The sequence below is a fragment of the Pogoniulus pusillus genome, chromosome Z (assembly GCF_015220805.1).
Source record: "Pogoniulus pusillus isolate bPogPus1 chromosome Z, bPogPus1.pri, whole genome shotgun sequence".
NCBI lineage: Eukaryota > Metazoa > Chordata > Aves > Piciformes > Lybiidae > Pogoniulus > Pogoniulus pusillus.
The window spans coordinates 113033211-113057315 of NC_087309.1; the positions used below are offsets into that span (position 1 = coordinate 113033211).

Here is a 24105-nt window from a genome sequence, read left to right on the forward strand (position 1 = left end):
TTTTTATTGCCTTTACCATCAATAAAATGACTATGTGCTACATTATCAGTAGCTCTGGAGACTTTGCCATCACAATGTAACTAAGAGGCAATTACCTTCCTCAACACATGCATGATATGAAAAAAAAAATTACTTAATTTCTCAAAATGTATCTGCTTTAATAAGCTAAATATTTCCTTACCAGGAGAGCCACAGGGAAGTCTTTAATATTTTTTCCAATATTTTTGGCCTCCACAAGCCACTCACTTCCATCATTGTGAGTTTCAGAGACTTTTTCAGACTGTATTTTTGCTGTTCCTATAAACAGACATATTTACTGACAACAGAAATACTGAGTACTTTCTCTCTTAAAGTCCTGAAAAGCATGAAAATAAGCGTTTCCTTTTATTGGAAAAAATAAGTTCAGGTGTTTAAAGTCTTATCAAATATTTTGTTGATGTAGATTCATAAAAGGATCAATAATGTATCGCTATAGAATCAATTTGACTAAAAGCATCAGGCTTTCACTGGAAGGCATCAGCTGCACAAAGACATTATGAGGGATATCCTAAGAATTTGAAACTCTTCTGAATCCCATTCCGGTTTGCTGGTTTGGTTATTTCTTTTTCCAAATTTTTCCCCCAGTTCCCTGCTTCATTGTCTCTTCTTCATTATCTTTTCCATTTCCAGAAAGAAAACTTGGTGGCACAACAGCTTTAAATACAGTCCTGGATTCTTATCTTACCTGAAAGCATCTTCCAAACTTTTACCATCAGTTCCTGTGTTCTACTCATTTCCAATACTACTTGTGTACATCATTATGTACACCAGATTCCCTCCTCTAGCCCATTTGCTTTGTTTTAAATGCTTCATGTTGGAAACAAGACATTTATTAACTGTCTTTGTCTAAAATCTGATAAATGAGAAACTGAAATGAAGACAGATACTCAGTCCAACAGTCTATAATCCACAAGCACAAACAAATCTCTCTTTCAAACTAGCCCACTGCTGTTAAACATTTACCTGGTAGGTGTTTTGGAAAGCATGAGAAAGGTATTATAAGAAGCCAGATTAAAAAAAAACATGCAAGAAATGGTATCCACCATGCTCCAAGCCAACGTGGGTCATCTTGATGCATCATTGCACTGGAAGAAGTTTGGAAAAAGCAGGTTTACCATGCACAGATTCAAATGAGCCATGTCAGGTATCAGTGAGACAGAATTACCTTTCTTTTTCAGTCATTTAACAGAACACTTTTGAATATTTTAATTTTCTTGATAAATATATCAAATTCTTAAAGTGCATTCATTATAACAATATTAATAAACGCATTCTATTATAATAATCTTGTGTTCTACCAAATACAGCTTTCAACTCATCAGTGAAATTCATTCTGATTTAAGGGCAGTGACTATTTGGCTCTCATTTCAAGGTCCTGTAGCATTATTAATATATTGAAAAAACTACTTTATAAAGAACCTTCATGACCAATGAGTTAGGTGAAAGCCAATACAGAAGCTCGTAATGCCATTGCCTTGTTCCAAAATCCCTAAAACACGATAAATAAAAGGTTAAATAATTTGTTTTGTTTGGACAGCAGAGCAGATTATAACATTTTCATTTTTTTTAATAGTGGACTATTACTCAACTAGTAGATTTTTCTAGCAAGCTCTTCTCCAAGAGCTAAGGAGCAATATCCTTCACTAATACCACACCTCAGGGAAGCTTTCTGCACAAGAAATTAATAGTTGCAATCTCACTCTACAGAAGAACAAAACCAAAAGACAAATAACTTTTTAAATTATCAGTCTTGAAATAGCTAATATCTCAAAATGCTAGACCTAAGTGTTTGCACTACAGAGAAACTGTCACATCAAATGGAATGACTACTCAATGTGGTAAGTCAGTCCTTTGGTAGACCCTATGAGCGCAACTTGTTACTGTGTTAAAGAAGCTCTTGAACACAGTCACAGGATCACAGGATGTTAAGGGTTGGAAGGGACCCAAAGAGATCGAGTCCAACCTCCCTGCCAGAGCAGGACCATACAATCTACCTGAGGTCACAGAGGAATGCATCCAGACAGGCCCTGAAAGTTTCCAGAGCAGGAGACTCCAAAACCTCTCTGGGGAGCCTGTTCCAGTCTTTTCCTAACAAAAGATCTCTCCTCATCACATAGAGAAAAGCTGAAGATTTTAGTGTGGATTATTAGGAAAAGAAAACAAAAAAAAAAATAGACTAAGTTGTATCTTGCCTTTCTGGGATCTGGATATCAATATAAATATTAAGTATCTGCCCTCCTAAGACGTAGCCAACAGCAGGACCCAGCAGTGACATGGCATAGCCAAATCCTAGAAGAGAAAATACATAAAGTTCACCACACATTTCTAAAGCTTTTTTTTTTTTTTTTTTGTGGCTTGAGAGTTTCTCTCCCTTCACTTTGAATTGACCAGCCTAGCTCAGATGGCTGGGAGTTAGGATGAAGTTATATATTTACAGAACAGAATACATTTACAAGCATATATACAGGTATTTACAATTATATGCAAGTTAGAAGTAATACAGAAATTCTAAACTTCTCCCAAACTGCAGAACCACCCAGGAGGGCTCCAAACTAACTCCCCTCTCTTCTCCTTCCCACTCTCCCTTATCTCAGACAAAATAAACAAAGTAAGCCCCATAAAGCTCACATGATTAACTGCAGAGAAAGCAGGGGGGTGGTCAGATGCTACAGCAGACAAAAGCGTTAGGAGAATGATTAGATTCAGGCAGTTAACACGGCAAGCAGCAGACACAGACTGAGAAACTTTGCTTACTGTTTTGAGTGTTTATCTCTCAGCAATCCAATGGGAGAGACACCACTATTAATTTCTTTTCACAGCCAGTGATCTAAATTCTCTCATTAAAATATACCAATTAGCCTAAAACCAACACACTTTCAAAAGAATTCTTGAATGCATCTTCAGACCAAATGATTCCTGTAATTCAACCTCTTCTTTCACTGCCACTTCAACTACAGCATGTAGAAAAAAAAAATTGTACTTGTCACTCAAGAAAATGTGCAGCTCATTAAAAACTGCAACTCAGAGGTTCAGCAAAAGGCATTTCACTGACAGCATCTTTGTGTATTATTAGATTGCCTTTTGCACACCTTGTGCCTATAATCGCAAGCAGCTTGTGAAAAAGTGAGGTTGTTACATGCCTCAAGGCCACAATCTTTAAGAACCTACTTATTTTACTTGTTTTTATTTTGAGTCTTAAGTTGATATTTAGACCTGCTAAGACCAGAAACCAGGGTTCCATTTACACTTTTGACTGCAGTAGTGTCTGCCATGAGTTCATGGAGAACTCAATCATATGCACTTCAAAACCAAAGCTGCAGGTGTATAAAGAGCCATTTATGTCTCTCCATTTTTTTGCCTTAGGGGACAATTTTCTCAACATTCCAGTCTCCTGTCCTACCAGCTACATTTCTGTGGCACGTTAGCACTTTTGTCAGGAGCACTGCTCCTGCAAACAACGGCTTACAACTAATAGCAACTAGATTCTGTCAGAATAATTGGTAAAAAAATGCATCCTTCCTGCTGCTATTCTCTGCTTTCCTCCAGGCTGACAAATCTTGATATCTCATTCGTCTCCACAATGCCTGCATTTAGTGTTATTTCACCCTCTTTTAATAGCAGGAAAGCATGACAGAGAGGGGGTGGGGTGTTCAGAAGAGGAGAAGAGGGTGAGGGGACACTCAAGTACCTGCAAGTCAAAACAAATATTCAGATGACATAGTCCAGCTTTTGCAGTATTTTGGAAATAAAACAAATCCCATAATTAAGTCCACCTAATTTCACTGAACTTCAAACCTAGTTTACAAAGCACCTGTTTTCTCAGATAGACCACTGAGTCTAAATTACTGTCTGGAATGGCTGAATTTTCCATTGGCTTTAGATGCAGATGACTCAGTTTAGCATGAGTGGAATAATTCTCATGACAATGCACCCAGTTTCAGACAAGAAAAATGACCAGTGTGTGAGCTGCAAAACTCATAGTTTAAGATGCTAACAGCTATTTACAGACACTAGCAAGGAAGGTTGGTTTTGGTTTGGTTTTTCTAAACTCCTGCATTGAACCAGCCTTCTTTCATTAGGTAAAGCACACGATTTATTTTAAAACCCCATTACACTGTATAAAAGTAAGAAAAATAATTTTGACTTTATATAGCTACCTGTCCACACAGTTACATTCTACTCTGTTATGTTTATCAGAACACAGTTGTCCAATGGTTGCACAAGCACTTACTTTTTGTATTGGTCCATTATTTTTTAAGTGTGAACACTCAAACCATTCTCCTGCATTTTCTGACCACTTCTTGACCACCCCCTGAATCAGGCAGGCAGTCCTAATCTTGCTCTTTTTGTTCCAATGACTTCATAATAAAGTGTAATAATTTTCTCTTTCAACATAAAGGAGCAACAAGTATAAAAGCTGTCTGTGTTGTCTAAGATTTAACATATGCAACTGTTCCATTTGCTGGCATCAACTGAAGTGGGTTGCCCCAAACAGTTAAGCAAGAATTCCAAGCAAACAGGTGATGATTTCAGTTTTACCCTCTAAAACATGGATTTTGTCTTGGGGAGGGGAAGTCAAGCAATCTAAATTGCTTTGAATTCTTCCTACAAGTTATCAGTATAACATACTTCCAGGAGTTTACACCTAAAATAAGAGAAAATAACAAATAACTTCATAGCGATACAAAAAAAAGTCAGGAGAGATACACATAGTAGTCTTACCATGTTCTACAAAATAAGTATTTGATAAGACTTGATACAGCAGACTAATACCTCATTTGCACAGTAAATGATACAGAAACATATTATGCAGAGAATCAAGCAATGACAAACTGATTAAATAAGAGGCATTCATAAAAGCATTCAGAAACATTGCAGTCTACGGTCTATGCAGACAAGTGCTATAAACAGTTTAAAAAGTTACCTATATAAAGGGAAGACTTGTGTTTTGGGACACTATCATCAATAAAAGCTGTCCCCAAAGTATACAGTGGAGTTCCTCCAACTCCCAGCAGCAGTTGTCCCAGGATAAAGACATACAGATAGTTGGAAAGTGAAGACTTTGTGCTGGCACTACAAGTGAAGTTAGCAGAGCTTGCTCCTGGAATTTGACATGTTTCTGAAAGACAGAGACAAGCCAGACTTTAAAATTCTGCTGCCCAACTCATCACAGTTCAACTCAGAGGAATCTGGCACCAAGAGCTAACCTGCATATGAAATACTGTTAGTGATAAGCTCCTGTTTTCATTTTCAGGCCTACTAATATACACATCCTATATGACATACCTTATTAAAAAGGTTTTGGCTTGTGGCAAGCTTTGTTAATCAGATGCATTAAAAAGAGCTACTTCAAATGGTCATTCAACAGATTAACGAATACTCTTAGGTGACAGACATTTCATTTTGTTCTTGTAAGCTTACAATGATTCCCAGAAGCACTAACAACAATTTCTACTCTGAAACAACAGAACATCCTGAACAACCTGAAGAAAGTTAGACTGCTGGAGAGGAAAATGCAGTTGTCAGTCATAAGCAAAGATAATGCTACATTCTCATACTGTTTTGAGATGCATCTCCCTGAAAAACACATGCACAGTTACTTAAAGAAGTGAGCATGTTCAGGGTTAAATTACTCTTTTAAATCACATACTGGAACGATGAAGAAAGATTTCTAATTCAGATGACCCTGACAGTTGAAACATCTTAGACAAATATGTAAAACACAATACTAAATAGCATAGGCAACTTTGGGCTCAAAAACAGCATCCCAGAATAAGCAAGCCTCATTATAACTTTAAAACCCACACCTCCTAGCTGGATGATCCCTGTCCAAAACACCCACACAGATACACACACACATCCTACACAGACACACACATGCACACACAACCCCTGTGAAGATGGAAAAGAGAAACTGGAGAAACGGAGAATGTTTTCTCTTTGCCTTCCTTTTGCTATCATTGCACTTTTACTTGCAGACAATTCTAAGTGACAAGACCAAAAAGAGGAGCATGGATCTTCACAGGTTTTTACACAGAACGACATGTTGGGGAGGGGAAATCAACTGATGCAAGATGATATTTCCCAAAATGAATATTGTTTATTAATTTTGCTATTCAGAACTCTTGCCACTTCCAACCACTAATTTTAATATTATTTCAGTTCTGACATGGCCATGGAAACATTCTGTGGATAATATCTACATCTAGTAATAACCAGCAAAATATATCAACATTAGTTCAACTGGAAGAGAAGATTCTTACAGTTATATGCCGCTTGCGGTCAATATGCCCCTTGCCCAGTACTGGGCTCAAGCTCTTTCTGCTCTATGGCAGCAGGCAGTAGAGAATTACAAAGAGGCATTTAAGCATTTACTCACAAGTTATTATTACCCACTTGTGGGGGCTAGCCACAGTCCAGACAGTGCCCAAATGCTTTCAGGGGACTCTGTCTTGATGAGGCTTGAATCTACCCAGCTTTTGGGAAAAGGACACAATCTCTGACCTTGTTCTCCTGGCTTCTTCTGGACAATCTATGCATAAATGCAGGGATTCTAGGCAGGACTTTCAGGTGCAGAGGCAGGATGCTGTGCAGTCTCAGCACGATGTCACGCTGGCCACACAGGCCGATCATGTGCAGGCATCCAGGGTCTGCTCCTGGTAACTCAGCAGCAGTGGAGTTTAGCAGGCAAGCAATAAGGCAGTGTGCAAGAGCAGCAGGGCTGGGCAGGGAAGCAAAAGCAGGTTGTTCACCTGCGTATCTTCTTTTATCAACGTGGGATGAGATAAACTGCCCTTTGGACACAAGAACAGCCAATCAGGATGGCAGTTAGCCAAACCTTTCCATATTAGGCAAAGCCACAGGCTCACTTTTCCCTAATTTGAGTAAAAGCACAGGCCTTGCACTAGGCAGGCACATGCTAAGTGTGTGTGCCTTACACCACAGGACTCTGGGCAGGCCAGACGCAGTGGCTACAAGTTCTTTTGTGTTCCATTTCCCACACTTGCCTCTCTGGTGGAGCAGAAAAGCATGCTTATGCAGGGCATGTATAAGCCTATTTTGGGCCTATCAGGCCTACCACAACAGAACATACAATCCTGTGAAAAAGGATAAACCCATCAGTCTGGTGGAAACAGGACACACTGAACAAATACCACAGAACCAGAACTGCTAAGGTTGGAAGACATCTTTGAGATCAAGTCCAACCGCTGTCATAGAGCTTGCAATCCCATCGCTACTGCTAAACCACTAAACCATGTCCTGAAACACCACTTTTGTTCCTCTTTTAAACACATCCATGCATGATAACACCACCACCTCCCTGGGCAGACTGCTTCAATGCCTGATAAAACTTCTGGGGAAGACATTTTTCCTAATATCAAACCTAAACCTGCCCCAGTACAACCTGAGGCTATTTCCTCTTGTTCTGTAACTTGCTGCATGTGAGAAGAGACTTCCATCCACCCTGCTACAATTTCCTTTGATGTACTTATAGAAGGCAATGAGATCTCCCCTCAGCCTCCTCTTAGGCGTACTAAGCAATCCCAGTTCTCCCAGCCAGTTCTCTTAAGACTTATGTTCAAGGTTCTTCACCAGTTCAGTCACTCTTCTTTGGACACACCCCAGTACCTCAATGTCCTTCTTGCAGTAAGGACCTCAAAACCACATATTATATGACAAGGAGAAGGGGACAATCACCCTGCTGGCCACAAGCCAGGGTGTCACTGGCCTTCCTAGCCAGCTGAGCATACTGCTGGATCATATGCAGCTAGGTGTCAATCAACACCCCTAGGTCATGACCAAGTATTACACAATCAGAGAATCGACCAGGTTGGAAGAGACCTCCAAGATCATCGAGTCCAACCTAGCACCCAGCCCTAGCCAGTCAACCGCACCATGGCACTAAGTGCCTCAGACAGTATTCTCTTGAACACCCCCAGGGATGGCAACTCCACCACCTCCCTGGGCAGCCCATTCCAATGCCAATCACTCTCTCTGCCAACAACTTCCTCCTAACATGCAGCCTAGACCTCCTCTGGCACAACTTGAGACTGTGTCCCCTTCTTCTATTGCTGGTTGCCTAGCAGAAGAAACCAACCCCACCTGGCTACAACCTCCCTTCAGGTAGTTGTAGACATCAATGAGGTCACCCCTGAGCCTCCTTTTCTCCAGGCTGCATACCCCAAGCTCCCTCAGCCTCTCCTCACAGGGCTGTGCTCCAGGCCCCTCACCAGCTTTGTTGCCCTTCTCTGGACACACTGCCTTCCTACTGGCCACACTGTTCCTGATACAGGCCAGGATGCCATTGGCTCTCTTGGCCACCTGGGCACACTGCTGGCTCATGTTGAGCTACTATCTACCAGTACCTCCAGGTCCCTTTCTGCCTGGCTGCTCTCCAGATACTCTGCCCTCAGCCTGCTTGGGATTGTTGAGGCTGAAGTGTAGAACCCTGCACCTGGCCTTGTTTAATCTCATCCCATTGGCCTCTGCCCTCCCATCCAGCTGGTCTAGGTCCCTCTGCAGAGCTCTCCTACCCTCCAACAGATCCACACCTGCTCCTAGTTTGGTGTCATCTGCAAACTTACTGTTGCTGGACTCAGGGGTACCTCCCCTTTTTTCCAAAGGTGATACACTCTCTTTTTATTCTTCAATTCCTTCAGAAGCTCCTTGCCCATCCAGTCTGTCTGTCTCCCTCATTGGCTCATCTTCCAGCTCAACAGCACAGCCTGCTCCTGTGACAACAGGAGTTCTTTCTTCAAGTAGGTCCAACCTTCCTGGACCCCTTTGTTTTCAAGGGCTGTTTCCCAAGGAACTTTCAGAGTTAGTTCCTTAAATAAGCCAAAGTTTGCCCTTCAGCAGCCCAGTGTGGAGGTTCTGTTGATCCCCTCCTGGTTTCTCCATCTATTGAAAACTCTATAATTTCATGGTCACTGGACCCCAGGCAGCCTCCAACCACCACATCCCCTACCAGCCCCTCTCTATTTGTGAGCAGCAGGCCATACCTCTCCCTGATATAGGGGATCACCACAACACCTCCCTTTCCTTACCTACCCCTTCTGAAAATTTGTATTCCATCAACTGCAGCACTCTAGCCATAGAAGTTGTCCCATCATGTTCCTGTCATGGCTACTGTGTTGTAGCTGTGTCACTGCACAAGGGTTTCCAGTTCCTCCTCCTCGTTACCTACGCTGCATGTGTTAGTATAGACGCACCTCACCTGAGCTAATGGTCCTGCCACCTTCATGTGAAGAGAGGCCCTAATACCCACCAGGCTATTCACAGACGTTTCCATAGCAGCTCATCTACCAACTCCTATGTGTTTAGTGACACAGAGATCACCATTCCACACCTTCACTGAAACAGTCAACTCCAAAAACTCACTAGCACATCATCTTCCACAGGTTACAGCATGCCACTTCTAGGCTTAACTCCAGCAAGCCAAGGTTCAACCCACTGCCCTCCACCTCTAGTTTGAAGCCCTTTCAATGAGGCCTGCTAGCTCTTACCTCATGACCCCTGTCCCCCTTTCCTAACTGTCACCAGCAGGCTTGTTATCTGAAAGACATCTTCCTGTCAGATGGGAAGAAGTTGTAATTTTGTACTGAGAATTAATCAATTTTTCTCAGGTTCTTGTACATTTAAGAACATTTTTTCTAAGCAAACAGAGGGAAGCTTGTCCACGCTTGGGGCTCACAGGACACAAAATTAAGTGCTTGGCACACTGCAAGTACTTAAAGATTTAATAACCTAAATTAATGTTACAAATGCATCCAGGGGCTTTAGCACTACAACAGTAGTGGTGGTGGAATCTTGTAGTACACAAGTGAATCAGTGCTGCTGCACAGAAATTGGCCAATGTGGAGTGATAGTAAAACCTCATTCATAAGAGCCACTAAAAATTTTACTCCTCTCCACTTATGAACAATCCTTATTTTAATGCTACACTGAAGATACTACATGAGGAACATTTTATTATGAGTTACTACTCTGAAAAAAAAGTTTTAAAATTCCTATTTATTGTCAATTTGCCACTTTTTAGTAATATTCATCCTTGCCTTAAATCACCTTAACTTTGTACTATTTATAGGCACAGCATCTAAAACTGACTACAGATGGACACTGTGTCCTACAATACCTTGTTAATTAGTAGAGAACTAATTAACAGAAATTAATGTACAGAACAGATATAGAATATACTTGCAGCTGTAATGTAGCTTCCACTATCTATTGGAAAACTCTAAAACAGCATTTAGCTAGCTATTCTACTGCAGTACCAGTGTCCTTAAAATATACACAGCAGTAAGTTAGTAATGCAGAGCAAGAAAACATCATAAACAGTGTAAAATTGCACAAGTAGAGCCTAACTTGAGATCTACAAATATCTTCACAAAATAAGCAGAGTACATACAGTAATGTCAATCAAATGCTCAGACTCTGGCTATTCATGAATCCACATCATCGCCTGCAGTATCTCAGTTCATGTCAATCTAGTAGCCTCTATCACTGTGTGACTAATTGATTAGTTCTCTCCCAGCCTTCTAGCTCTTCTATTTATATGCCCTATGAAATTCATCTGGACACCGATATGAGAGATGCTTCTCACACTTACATGGCTTTTAGAACCATACAATCAGATCTACCCACAAAATGAAGAGAACCATCAGAATGCACTTTAATGCAATTATATTCCCTTGAAGCAGCTATTAATCCCTTCACCACCCACCCTCCACCTGAGTGGAGTCATGGAAACATACTTTCAAGAAGCATTCAAAAGCAAAGACAATTTAACACAAAACTATGAGATTAAGCTAACATAAACCAAAGCTGCCATTGGACAACAGTTTGCCTTATGTCATCTCCTTCCTGTACCAGTCCAAGGTCTAAAGAGATTGGTAGTGATACAGATTAAATAAAACCTAGATTAGATCCACAAGCCTGTTTGCTGCTGTTGTAAGAATCATGGAGAGAGAAGACACTGGCTTTCACATGATCAAGAAAGTCTAACTTGAGAAAAAGCCATGCTAGCTGAGAAGTAAAAATGGTCAGCCACCCATTTTCAGTTACTTCCTGATTAAACTTGTTTTTCTTTCTAAGAGTCAGTGGATTATATCTGCACCTCCAAGGGTAAAGGCAACACCACCCAGAGTTAGTAATTGTAAGTCTTCTTGCATGTTTTCATCCAACAAATCCAAGCTATGTGAAATTATGTAAAAGCTTAAATATGTAATATAAGCATATTAGCCAAGAAGGCCAAACCAACTGTGAGATGCTTTAGCAACTACACTAACAGAAGCAAGACAAGTAAAGGCTAGTTTTACTCACATCTTAAACTTCTGCCATGTGTGAGGGGCTTTCTGTCTTCTAGGGGACAAGGAAAAGTTTCAAGAGAGTTGAGTGAGAAATAACAGCTTTGTTTCTACTTAAAAAAATCTGGTTTATGTTTAAGTCTCGAATGGTGAAGTCACTTAGAACTTATTTTCCCCTTGGCATATTCATTGAAGCTTTAAGTTACTGAAGTTAGATAGTGACAGTATTAAAGAGTGTCTAAGTGAAATAGAGAAGTAGCATAGTGATCAGCAGCACTATCCATTGTTTGAATTATCAGCCTACTCAGAGGCCAAAACCATCAGAAAATCCACATACACACTAGTGGTTCAAGACAAAAAGTCAAATTAGAGGCTGATATCATTAGTACCCAAATGCTACAGTCTTCTACACTTTTAAATGTCCTTGGCTTGTTCTGGGAAGGAAGATCAGGTAACAATCTTCTCAGAATCCTCTCTACCTCTCGGACAATAAATGAATTATCCATCACTTGAGTTTCCAGAAATACAAAGAACTGAAGTGTTCAAGTCACAGTATCACAGTATCACCAAGGTTGGAAGAGACCTCACAGATCATCAAGTCCAACCCTTTACCACAGTGCCCAAGGCTAGATCATGGCACCAAGTGCCACATCCAACCTTGCCTTGAACTGCCCCAGGGACGACGACTCCACCACCTCCCCAGGCAGCCCATTCCAGTGCCCAATGACTCTCTCAGTGAAGAACTTTCTCCTCACCTCGAGCCGAAATTTCCCCTGGCGCAGCCTGAGGCTGTGTCCTCTCGTTCTGGAGCTGGCCACCTGAGAGAAGAGAGCAACCTCCTCCTGGCCACAACCACCCTTCAGGTAGTTGTAGACAGCAATAAGGTCACTTGCCCTCTTTCAAAAGCACACCACATACATTTCCACTTAAATGACTATGATTTGTTATTAACAGATATCCCACCGCCCCCTTCAAAAAAATATTGTTCATATCCTGTTACTAAAAAGACTCGCAGAATAATTCAGGTTGGTTGAGACATCAGGGAGTGATGTAGTCCAAGGTTCTAATCCAGACAGTGCCAAAAACAGAGTGCAGACCGAGTTATTCAGAGCTTTACTCATTCTCTACACACACACCCCCACAGAGATACCAACTGCATAGTCTATCTGGGTAACCTGTACCACCAAAATGTTATCTTCCTTAACTTCAAGTGAAGATCCATATTTCATACTTGCCGGGACAGACATCTTTTACATATTTAAATATGTTTCAGTAAGACCTGAGATGGAAGTTTAGAACTTTTCTGCTTCTAGCACCTGCAATTTTTACAGTCCTTTGTATTGAGGGTAACCAAACACACAATGGTTTCACTACAGAAACCACTAGATGGAGCCCCCGACTTGAACTAGCAGAACATCGGAGCTGCTGCTGAACCTATGCAATCTGTAGAGAATTAACCAGAACAAATATCTGATTACTACATCTCGGTTACCAATGTCTATGAAGTCTTTCTGGAGATTAGAAAGAAACAAATTTGCTATGGCTGAAACACGTTGTAAATAGGCAGGCCATTGGTTAGCTACTCTTTCAATGTGAAACAGTTAAACTATTTCCTAAACCTTGTCAGTATTTTCAGTGGGGTACTTTTGTAGAGTAGAGTCTGCATATACACAGAATAAAAGTAAAATCAATCTTAAGGCAAAACAGCAAGTCTCGGGATGTCTGTAAAATGTATTCTGGTCGCTAAATATATTTTGTATTTCAGACTCGATGTAATAGATTAACTTGACAGCCACACTAAATGTTGCACTGACATCTCCGAAGTTGTCCTGCACATGAAACTTACATGTAACAGGTAAACATAATCAAGAAACCAACTAGGAATGGTTCAGAAGTAAATTAGGTGGTAGAGTTTAACACAAAACTCCCAATACATTAAAATCTCCATAAAGCTTTAAACCAAACAAATAAGCAACAGGGAAGATTTTTAGGTGTGGTGCTATTCAATTCTGCACCATCCATAAATAGATGCTTCATCAGCATCAGAAGTAGCTAAACTAGACAGTCTATAAAATCATTTACTGTGGTTTACTCAACTGTTAAAGGATGACATTGCACAGCACCTGCAGATTTACAACACGTCTGTCACGGTGCAGACATTATCATCATATTTGATTGTGTTCTGATTAAATCAGATCAAGTCCTTCAGCCTGCACACAATAGTCACAACATAGGTACCTGCACTACAGCAGGCAAAACTGCATGAATTCAGCCAGCTAATGGTGCTATCTTACAGGAGATGAAGCACATGTTCCATTTAACATTTTCACTACAGCTTTTAGATTTCAGAAGTCCACGCCAAGCATGATGGCTAATAAGCTACCAAAACTTTCAACATCTTTAATGCCAGATGAAGTGGGAGATGTTTGGTGAAAAAGTAACAGATTATTTGAGATTTTAACCAAAATTGGTAGGAGAGGGAGGGATCTTGCAATAGCTGACCACCATCTTTCACATTCCCACTCTGTCAGTATCTTGTTTCAACTTCTTAAAAACTGCCAATCAGGTTGCATTTTTTTTTTCCTTCAAGCTTCCTTTCCATAGTAGCAAAGTAGTGAGGTAATACTGAAATTGTAGAGAAAAGAGACTTTAGAGAGACAGAAGCCTGTTGCCCTTTTACTAAAGGGTAACAAGTAATCATACACTCAGAGCTCTCAAACACTGACAAGTTTTTTCTTTTGGCCTTGCTCATATAAAAACTGAATTAACTTCTGCCTCAGATTCTCATTTATTAGATGTGAAACAACAGGTTAAAGTTATTTAACTAATAGTCAATGTCTGGTTAGTTCATGCAGCTTGTGTGATGCGATTAAGAATTTAATATGAGAATCAACAACTGGAAGACTGAGAACCTTACATCAGATTGCTTAATAGCTACTGTAAGCAGGCTAATATGCCCAGTCACTGAAGGAATAAATGTGATTAAGCACTGCAATAACAATTAAGACAACCCTAAGAGATTACATCATCCTCCTCTACATGTATCTGAATGCTTCTTGATTAGTTACAGGTGTGCCATTAAGTTAAGATGCAACCAGTTGGCATTAAGCACGCTACACCTAGGCTTGTTTTATGAGGAAAGATACGCAAAACTTGAGAGCTGGCTATACTCATGATGTGAAGACAGCTTTATTCATTACAGTTCACTACTGCTGCTTATTTGTCTTCCAAAGAAAACCACGTGTTTTAACCAACATTTTAGAAGAACTTAGTGAAGCTTGTTAATGAATTACTCAAGATGCCTTTAGTAGTACAGAAACCAAAACTGCAGCATGTAGTGTAGTTATATTTCAACAAGACGGTAAGGCTAACAGCTTTCTTTTAACTTCTTCTACATTGCTGACCCAACTTACACTGCCATTTACAAAGAAAGGGCTGATATTATTTACTCAAAGTGAATTTTAGTTGTATTCAAATATATGTGTAGTATTCACACATATATGGTGAATATATGTGTGAATATGTTGTATTCAAATCTGTGTGATACACTCAGATCCCTTCTGCAAAATAAAGTTCACTGCAGACAGAGACAATCTGAAACTTACAGTTTTAAAAAGCAAACAGATTTTATATTCAGTGTTAGAGAAAACAACCTCTTTTTAGGACTCCAACAGAGGTTAACTACGTTGTAACAAATTAAGGTTTTTATTTTTAATAGTTTTCAAAACATAAGGATAAGCTTACCTTCGAGTTTAGTTCCGTATCGGTATTTTCCACTACTGAAGTGTGGTAAAGAAAACACAAGTGAGCCCAGTCCCATCATGAATGCTGAGAAAGCAAGCCATTTGGGTTTGTGTCCTCTTTCTCCAAAGAAAGATATAAAGAGTGATAATATGCAAAAAGCAATATCATAGCTTGCAGAGATTAAGCCAGTGCTTGAACTGTTTAACTCATAACGCTTCTCGATTGTTGAAATACTGATGTTAATCAAGCCATTTACCACAATACCTGGGGGGAAAAAAAGAAAATACATTATTATATATTTACAAAGTTACATTTTACAGCCATTTATTTACTTTATAATGGTGTTATGCAGTGAATTTATACAACATCAATTCAAGCCAGTAAATCGGCACAGGCCCTAATAGATTTTGTTCTCACCTGGGGGCATTAAAGATGCAGTAGTATTAAGCCAGTGTAATACTATGCCTCAAACTCTGTTCCTCTGTTAAAGCTCCAGATTCAGTTCATAGCACATACTTTTCAAATAGAATGTCTTACAGTGCTATAAGATACTGCACTAATTAAAAAGATTAGTCAAGGTTATGACTTCCATTAGTATATAATATAGGAGTGAGGCAAATTCAGGACATATCTTTCAAATAATAATTGTCAAAGAAATATCTCCTTCCTGGCATCACAAAGGAAAGATGCAAGGTCTCACTAGCAGCATAGAAGGGGAGAATCACCTCCCTCAACCTGCTGGCCACAGTTCTCTTGATGCAGCCCAGGATCTGGTTGGCTTTGTGGGCTGCAAGTGCACACTGCTGGCTCATATTGAGCTTCTCATCCACCAGCACCACCAAGTCCCTCTGTTCAGGGCTGCTTTCCAGCCAGTCACTGCCCAGCCTAGATTTGTGCTTGGCATTGCCCTGACCTAGATGCAGGACACTGCACTTGGTCTTGTTGAACCTCATGAGATTGGCTTGTGCCCACCTCTCCAGCCTGTCCAGGTCCCTCTGGATGGATACCTGCCCTCCAGCATGTCTGCCGCACCACACAGCTTGGTGTTGTCAGCAAACTTGCTGAGGCTGCACTCAATGCCTCTGTCCATGGAACCACAAAGCTGTTGAACAAGACTGGTCCCAGGACTGATCCCTGAGGGACTCTGCTTGTCACTGGCCTCCACTTGGCCATGGACTCATTGACAGCCACTCTTTGGGTACAGCCATCAAGCCAGTTCTTTATCCATCTCGTGGCCCACCCATCAGACTCATGTGTCACCAGCTTGGAGACAAGGATGTGGTGCAGGAGAGTGTCAAAGGCCTTCCTTAGGTCCAGGTAAATGACATCAGTTGCTCTCCCCTCATCTATGAATGTTGTGACCTGTTCATAGAAGGCCACCTGGTTTGTCAGGCAGCATTTGCCCTTGATGAAGCCATGATGACTGTACCAAACCACCTCTTCATTATTCTCCTGTCTCAGTAGTGTCTCCAGAAGGATCTGCTCCATGATCTTACTGGGCATACAGATGAGACTGACTGGCTTGTAGTTAATGAACAGCTGTACTTCCTAAGTGTCAGATAACTTCACTGTTAAGTAATTAAACTGTGTCCATAATAAAATATATACTCCAGGAAAAATGTAGGAAGTCTTGGATTCACCACTATAAATAAAAGTTCTGTAACCTCACAGATGACTGACGAGCATCTCTCATGACACAGGCCTCACAGTTATGCTTCCTCTGTCTAAAATTCAAATACTATCCTTTTTACTACCATTCCAGGAACAGAACAGGACAGATGACTGAAGAGAGTAATGGGTTTAAGTTAATTTTCAACAAGCATTTTACCATCCAGAAATACCACTACAGAAGCTGAACCTCAACAGACTTAACCTGTCTAGAGTGCTCTCTGCTTACTTTTAAAACACATATCCAATACATCATCTGTAACTCCCAACACAGCTAAACACTTCAGCTTTCTACAAGGAGGCAGCTCTTGGCAGCTAATACCCCACTACAACTTCTTTATTTAGGATGTAGATTTCTCCTGCCAGTCTGACCATCTGTCCCGGGTTCAGCTTATTTCATTTTGCCGCCTTCTTACAGTTCTCACTCCCATGAGGTGTTTTATGGTTGCCTGGGCCTAAACAATGACACCACCACACTTAAATTCATATGGGATTAATGTAACTATTCAGGTGTTCAGCCACTGCCATTATTTATACATTTGGCAGCTTCTTTCTTTTCTTTTTAAGGAGCATTGTCCAAAGATTAATAGTAGCATGTGGACAAACAAGTTCTTCCCACTTGCCAGCACTTCAGGCACCTGCTAAGACCTTAAAATACTCACATTTAGTAGGTGAGCTACATCACAAGCTGATTGCAGAAGACGCTGTCTCTTGCTTGTACTTTAAAGCAGTCGCCTTTAATTTACATACAACTTTATTGGATAATTAGATTTAACCTGTAAAAATATACATGTGATGCATGGCAGCACAACTTCTCTGATGTCATAATCTGGTGATTAATTACTACAGTTTTGCTTGGAAAAATGGAGCCTGGCTGATACTAACTTGACCTGAAAAACAAACTGGAGAATCACAGAAACACCTGGGTTGGAAGGGACCTCTAAAGGTCATCCAATCCAACCTCCTCTGCAGCTAAGCAGGGGCTTCCTCAACTAGATCAGGTCACCCAGAGCCCTGACAATTCTCACCTTTAATGTCTCCAGGGATGGGTCCCCACATATGTCTCTGACCCATGTATTCCAGTACTTGACCACCCTCATTGTAAAGAACTTTTTCCTAACATCCAATCTGAATCTACTCTTCTCTAATTTCAAACCATTGCCCCTCGTCCTATCACTGCAGGCCTTCATAAACAGTCCCTCTGCAGCCTTCTTGCAGGCCCCCTTCAGGTACTGGCAGGCTGCAATTAGGTCTCCCCAGAGGCATCTCTTTTTCTCCAGGCTGAACACCCTCAGCTCCCTCAGCCTGTCCTCCCAAGAGCTGCTCCAACACCCTGACCGTTTCCAAGGCCCTCCTCTAGACCTGCTCCACCAGGTCTATGTCCTTCCCACAAAGATCTCTCAACACTGAAATAGTAGTACAGGAATTCATTTTTAACTATTCTCACCAAAACTTTCTAACCTGTAACTAGATCTGCAACTGTGACAATGTGTACTGACCCACAAAACCCAGATTAATCATAAAGCAACCTCATTTCCTCTCATGAAACAGTACTCTTAATTCATACACTAAAAAAAAAAACAAACAAACAAGCAAAACAACAAAACACACACACAACAAAAGAACACAAAGAAAACCCAAAAACATGCTCTGCAGCTGTTGTAAGTATTGGAATGGGCTGCCCAGGGAGGTGGTGGAGTCATCGTCCCTGGAGGTGTGATTATATGATGGTTTTAAAGCAGTAGTTTGCAGACATCCAGTTTTAAAAAGTCTCTTCAATAACAAATCTAATCATAGAATCAACCAGTTTGGAAGAGATCTCCGAGATCATCCAGTCCAACCTAGCACCCAGTCCTATCCAGTCAACTAGACCATGGCACTAAGTGCCTCATCCAGGCTTTTCTTCAACACCTTCAGGGATGGCAACTCCACCATCTCCCTGGGCAGCCCATTCCAATGCCAATCACTCTCTCTGCCAACAGCTTCCTCCTAACATGCAGCCTAGATCTTCCCTGGCACACCTTGAGACTGTGTCCCCTTGTTCTGTTGCTGGTTGCCTGGCAGAAGAAACCTCACCTGGCTACAGCCTCCCTTCAGGCAGTTGTAGACAGCAATGGGGTCTGTCCTGAGCCTCCTCTTGTGCAGGCTGCACACCCCCAGCTCCCTCAACCTCTCCTCACAGGGCTGTGTTCCAGGTCCCTCACCAGTTTTATTGTCCTCCTCTGGACATGTTCCAGCACCTCAACATCTCTCTTGAATTGAGGAGCCCAAAACTGGACACAGTCAGTACTCAAGGTGTGGGCTGACCAGTGCTGAGTACAAGGGAAGAATAACCTCCTTTGTCCTACTGGCACACTGTTCCTGACGCAGGCCAGCATGTCACTGGCTTTCTTGGTCACACTGCTGGCTCACGTTCAGCCTACTATCTACCAGTACCCCCAGGGCCCTTTCTGCCTGGCTGCTCTCCAGACACACTGTCCCCAGCCTGCAGCGCTGCTTGGGGTTGTTGTGGCCAAAGTGTCGAGCCCTGCACTTGGCCTTGTTTAATCTCATCCCATTGGCCTCTGCCCACCCATCCAGCCTGTCCAGGTCCCTCTGCAGGGGTTTCCTACCTTCCAACAGATTAACACCTGCTCCTAGCTTGGTGTCATCTGCAAGCTTACTGATGCTGGACTCAATCCACTCATCCAGATCATCAATAAAGATACTGAACAGGACTGGGCCCAGAATTGATAATCAAGGTCTAAAATACTAAAGTTTTCTAACAGCTTGCACTGGAGCACTCCTCGGTTTCATTTAATAGAACCTACTATTGACACAAATAATAAGGAGCACTTGGAATAGTGAAATAACTTCTGCCTTGTTTGCTACTACAGCTATGAACTGCAGCACATCCGGTTGCTGTATTACAAGATGCAATCGTACATTTGTGCAACTGTAAGTACCATACAGAAAGCAGGTGTTACACAGAACAAGATTACATGACTAAAGAAGTTTCTTCTATTCTGGAAATACAGGTTTCACATGTACTTGAAACACAAACAGCCAGAAATGAAGAGTAAAGTTTCACTTGGAATTTTCCAAAAAGCTGAACTGCAGCATACCAGGTGACTTTGAAAACAGTAACTTTTCTTCTAGGGCAATGAGAAAACAATGCAACAAATCTATGCCTTCAGTTAAACACACTATACTAAAATAAGAAATATCTATGCACAAGAACCAGGTTGGTGCAAATAACTATGTACAGTATTAATGTACTGTGCATACAGTCATTTAAAGAAAAACCCCAACACATATCAGAAGTGTGCTCATTATCCTTGTGCTAGTTTGAAGCTAGCTGGGATATTCTGGTGAGTTAGGGAGAGAAGTGCCTGCAGCCAGAGTCAGAGTGGGACTTTCTTATCTATGTTTGTGTTCTTGTATTTATACAGCTCAGCAAGCCTATGAGTGAGGTAGACATCACCATTGTTTCCTTTTCACAGCCTATAAAACCTAATTCCTCTCACCAAAATATCCTAGCTAGCTTCAAACTAGCACAATCCTTCAGTGAACTAGGAAATAAACTTGCATGGAAGAGGATTAGCAAGTTTTATAGTCTTCCCCAGTGATAATTTCTGTTATTCAGAAGGTAAGCTAAATAACTAGACCTAAAGCTAGCAGTAGTAACTGGCCTAACTTCAAAATCCCTGTTGTATTTTCTGTGCTTTTATCTAAACTCTGAAGCTGCAAGCCCTGAGCACTAAAGTTTTCCTCTGAAAATGATTCCTGTTTTCTCTGCTGTCAGGAAAGAATCGCAACTTGAGCATTCAGTGTCAAATTTTCTTTCTGTGATCTAGCCAGAAAATCCAGATAACACATCATTAAGAGGGCCACAAGGTCTATAAAAGACATGTTTACATCACCCTTCAAGACAAGCATTATAGATTTCCTTATATTAAAGCCCAAAACCTGAACTAGTTTAGCTAAATACCTGTGTTCTGGCACACATCTTCAGGTAGTAGGACTGAGACCTGGATAAGTGGCATAACCAACAGCTATGGTGTCCTAAAGGGGCAGAGATTCTTATAATACATACTTTTAATGACTGGGAACCTATCCACAGTACTAATAAGAAAATTAAATTATACTAAATTTATTATTTAGCTGACAAAAATCACTGTATCAGCACAACAGATTTTAAGAAATGTTGCTATAGTAAATTAAAAGTGTTGGGAATACTGGAGGCACTTTGTCTAGTGTAATTTAACCTGAAAGCATTACAATCAAAGCATTTTTGGCTGCCTATCCATGCTACTAAAGTATGCATGCATCATCTAAAAGTCTACTATTCAGCTGCCACTGAAATCTGCCATGCAAGAAGTTTTTTCCACTCCTCTTTCGAGAAAAACTTGAGCTAACATCAAGACAGTTACAACAAAACCACCTCCTGGTCCTATCAGCTGCAACATAACCTTTCAAACATAAGCAAGGAACTACTGGCTCTGTAGTCTAGATTATTAATACAACCTATGTGTGAAAAGAACAGATTCTCAACAGGTTGAATTAAAAAGAGGTCATAACAACACATACTGAGAGGCACTGTTTTCTTTCAAAGATTTTCTATGCAACACAAGTAGTAGTCAGATCAGGTTTTAAGCAGAACCTGCTGCTCAGCTCTCCTAAGACTATCCTGGTTATGCCATTGTGGTTCCAGGCACATATGCAGCCATCCATATGCCTTTGGCGCAGACTGCCAGCGCATTTAGCAATGAATCCTCTCATCTATATCTCACCACCTCTCTACAGAAATCTTACTCTTCAGAAGCAGTAAGGATGAGCTCTAAAGCCTCACAAATTTGGGGAGAAATACAGTTTTTCTTTTCTAGGTAGTCCAATAAAGTTGAAGGGTTCTGAACATTGATGTAAAGGCTCCATTTGTTGGACAAATATTTAACACTTCCCAGTCTCAAGTCTCTACATTTGATACACCAACGCTTCCTCCCTCAGTCATTACTACTACTTCCAAAGGCCTGTCAGTGTCCTGACACCTTTTCTTAATAGAAAACAAAAAATATGGACAAGTATATTTGAAGCTAAACAGCAGAAATTACAGGCAAGTTAAACATCAGGTGACCCCCCAAGTTTAAGTTAAGCCATTAGTTAAGTGTTAGGAAGACAGATACACTAGGATCCAAGGAACAAAACCAGGTTTGCTTTAACTCACCTCAATTACCCAAGGTCTCATCAAGCCATGTCAAGGTACCTTTTTAATTGGCAGGTAGGTTGCAAAGTATGTCCTGGGACACTAGTTTTGTCTATTGGTTTATATCACGTATTCTCTGGCTCCTATGTTTCAACTTCTGTGGTGCATGGGGCACATTATTACCCTGCGATCAATGGGCATGCAGCATAGAAACAGCACAAAACGCAGAGCATGGGACCATGAACTCGGCAGCAGACAACACACAGTTGAGAAAAGGAGGAATAGAGTGGAGCACAGAGAATAATACCGTATGAGCAACTTCCCCATCGAGGGCACTAGGGTACTTCCTTCCCCTAGTGAAGCCGCTAGTTTCTTTCCATCAACAGCACCGTACTTGGGCAGCTGAAGGAACCCGTCCTGCCATTATACACCACCCAAACCACCACCACCGCTCTTCCTCTGACTGGCTTCCCAAACGGCTCAAGGGAGGGGCGCAAAATGTGCCCAGGGAAATAGAAGACTTGTAAGGGTTGGGTCCCACTGGGAAACTGGAGAGGAGGGCAGCCAGCGAGCCCACGGCTCCGGGCAAGGTGGCAGGGTCAAGTTTACCTTGGAAGATAGCCAGGAGGCTATAAGCAGCCAGGTAGCCCTCTGGGTTGTTGCACAGCTGCAGGGCCTTAGGGGTGCACCGGCCCCATCCGCAGGGCCCCTCTTCAGTGACGCTGGCACCTGCCTCGGCTGGGCTAACCTGGCGCCGGCGGCCAGTGTCAGGGCTGGGCGGCTCAAACGCTGGGTTCTCCATACCACCATCCCTCATGGTGCCACCAAGCTCCTGCCCAGCGCCGCCTACAACCAACAACCGGCCGCAGCGCTCCTCTATGCTATATGCACTATAACGGCCGGCCCGCCCCGACGGAGGCAGGTAGCCCTGCTTCCGTCCCTCCTTCTAAGGACGGCGGCCCGCCCTGCCCGGGCCCGCCTCGCTCCGCCTCTGCCGCCGGGCCCCCGCTGCGCCCGAGGTGCGGGGGGCTGTGCGCGGTGCCTCACGGGCTGGGAGGAAGCAGTGGCCGTGCGAGCACCCTGCCGCCCCCGCCCGCGCTCCTAGCCCCTCGGCGGCTCGTTGGGCGGGTTCCAGCCGCGCCTCTTTCTGTCTTCGCCGGCCGGGGCAGTGCGCAAGGGCGCTTCACGGTCCATCAAGGAAGGTCCGTCCAGCACCGGGAACATTCATCCATAGCCGTAATAGCAGTGATTGACGTTAACGTCGGACAGAGGAGCCTGGGGTGCGGTGAGGGTTGGGTTGCGTTTTGTTTGAGCTTCAAGCGCCCACATCAAGCTCTGCTGTAAGCTTCCAGTTGGCGTCTGGTGAGAGCCTGCAAGGCGGAACCAGCACAGCAGGCGTGGAGAGGTAGAGAGGTGGAGGTCATGGCATGTGGGCAGCGGCAGCGAAAACGGAACATCAATTTTATGTAGCAACATTTGCTTTCAGGAGGAAAAAAAAAATCGACCAAAAAAAAAAAAAAAAAAAAAAAAAAAAAAAAAAAAAAAAGAAGAAGAAAGTCTTCACGAATGTTTCTGTGGAGAAACCAATAAATTCAAAACGTTCTTTGTAAGTGCTGGAAAAAGTGAAAGAGATATTTTACTAGATATGGTACTTTCCCACTTCAGGCGAGTCAGCTGGCATGTGAGTCACTTGGGTGTGGAAATTCATTTCCAAAGGGAGGACAAACAAAAACCGAGACCCCAAAAAACCCGCAACTGGACGTTGAAAAATGCTGTCCTTTGGAAATACAATTCTCTTGGTATGGCACAGAATGATCCCTCCAACAGGAGCTTCGAGTCATTGAAAAGTCAGTTTAGTTGCAGACGTCAACTGTGACCATTTCTCAAGTGTGTACAAGGACATAAAAAGGCTGTCTGTGTTTCATCTGCACAAGAAAAACTGGAAAGAAGAGCCGGGATCAGTGGTGTTAATCTCGGGAGTACAGAAGAATCCTTCCCCTTTCAAGAGTTTGAAATGTTTTAGAGACAAGTTAAGACTGAAACTGGAAATGTCAGCAGTGGCTTTGCTGTCACAGTGAAAGCCAGGCCATTCTTGTGTATTCCCAACTATCCTTTCTTCACCTGGTGTCACAGCTTGTCAGAGAGAAGCTGCCATTTTCAAGTATC

The 24105-nt window shown here is 42.0% G+C and overlaps 1 protein-coding gene across 1 annotated transcript in view; it reads right to left on the reverse strand.

The window, feature by feature from the left end:
* The window catches only part of SLCO4C1 (solute carrier organic anion transporter family member 4C1), a 46283-nt gene extending 23288 nt beyond the window's left edge, over window positions 1–22995 (reverse strand). The window contains exons 1-6 of the mRNA XM_064140491.1: window positions 22549–22995; window positions 15090–15353; window positions 4964–5158; window positions 2232–2328; window positions 1003–1124; window positions 182–297 (exon numbers count right to left, since the gene is read on the reverse strand). Coding sequence (XP_063996561.1) covers window positions 182–297; window positions 1003–1124; window positions 2232–2328; window positions 4964–5158; window positions 15090–15353; window positions 22549–22756 — 1002 coding nt within the window. The 5' untranslated portion in view covers window positions 22757–22995. The remainder of the gene's footprint in view (window positions 1–181; window positions 298–1002; window positions 1125–2231; window positions 2329–4963; window positions 5159–15089; window positions 15354–22548) is intronic.
* Between the last annotated feature and the right edge of the window lie 1110 nt (window positions 22996–24105).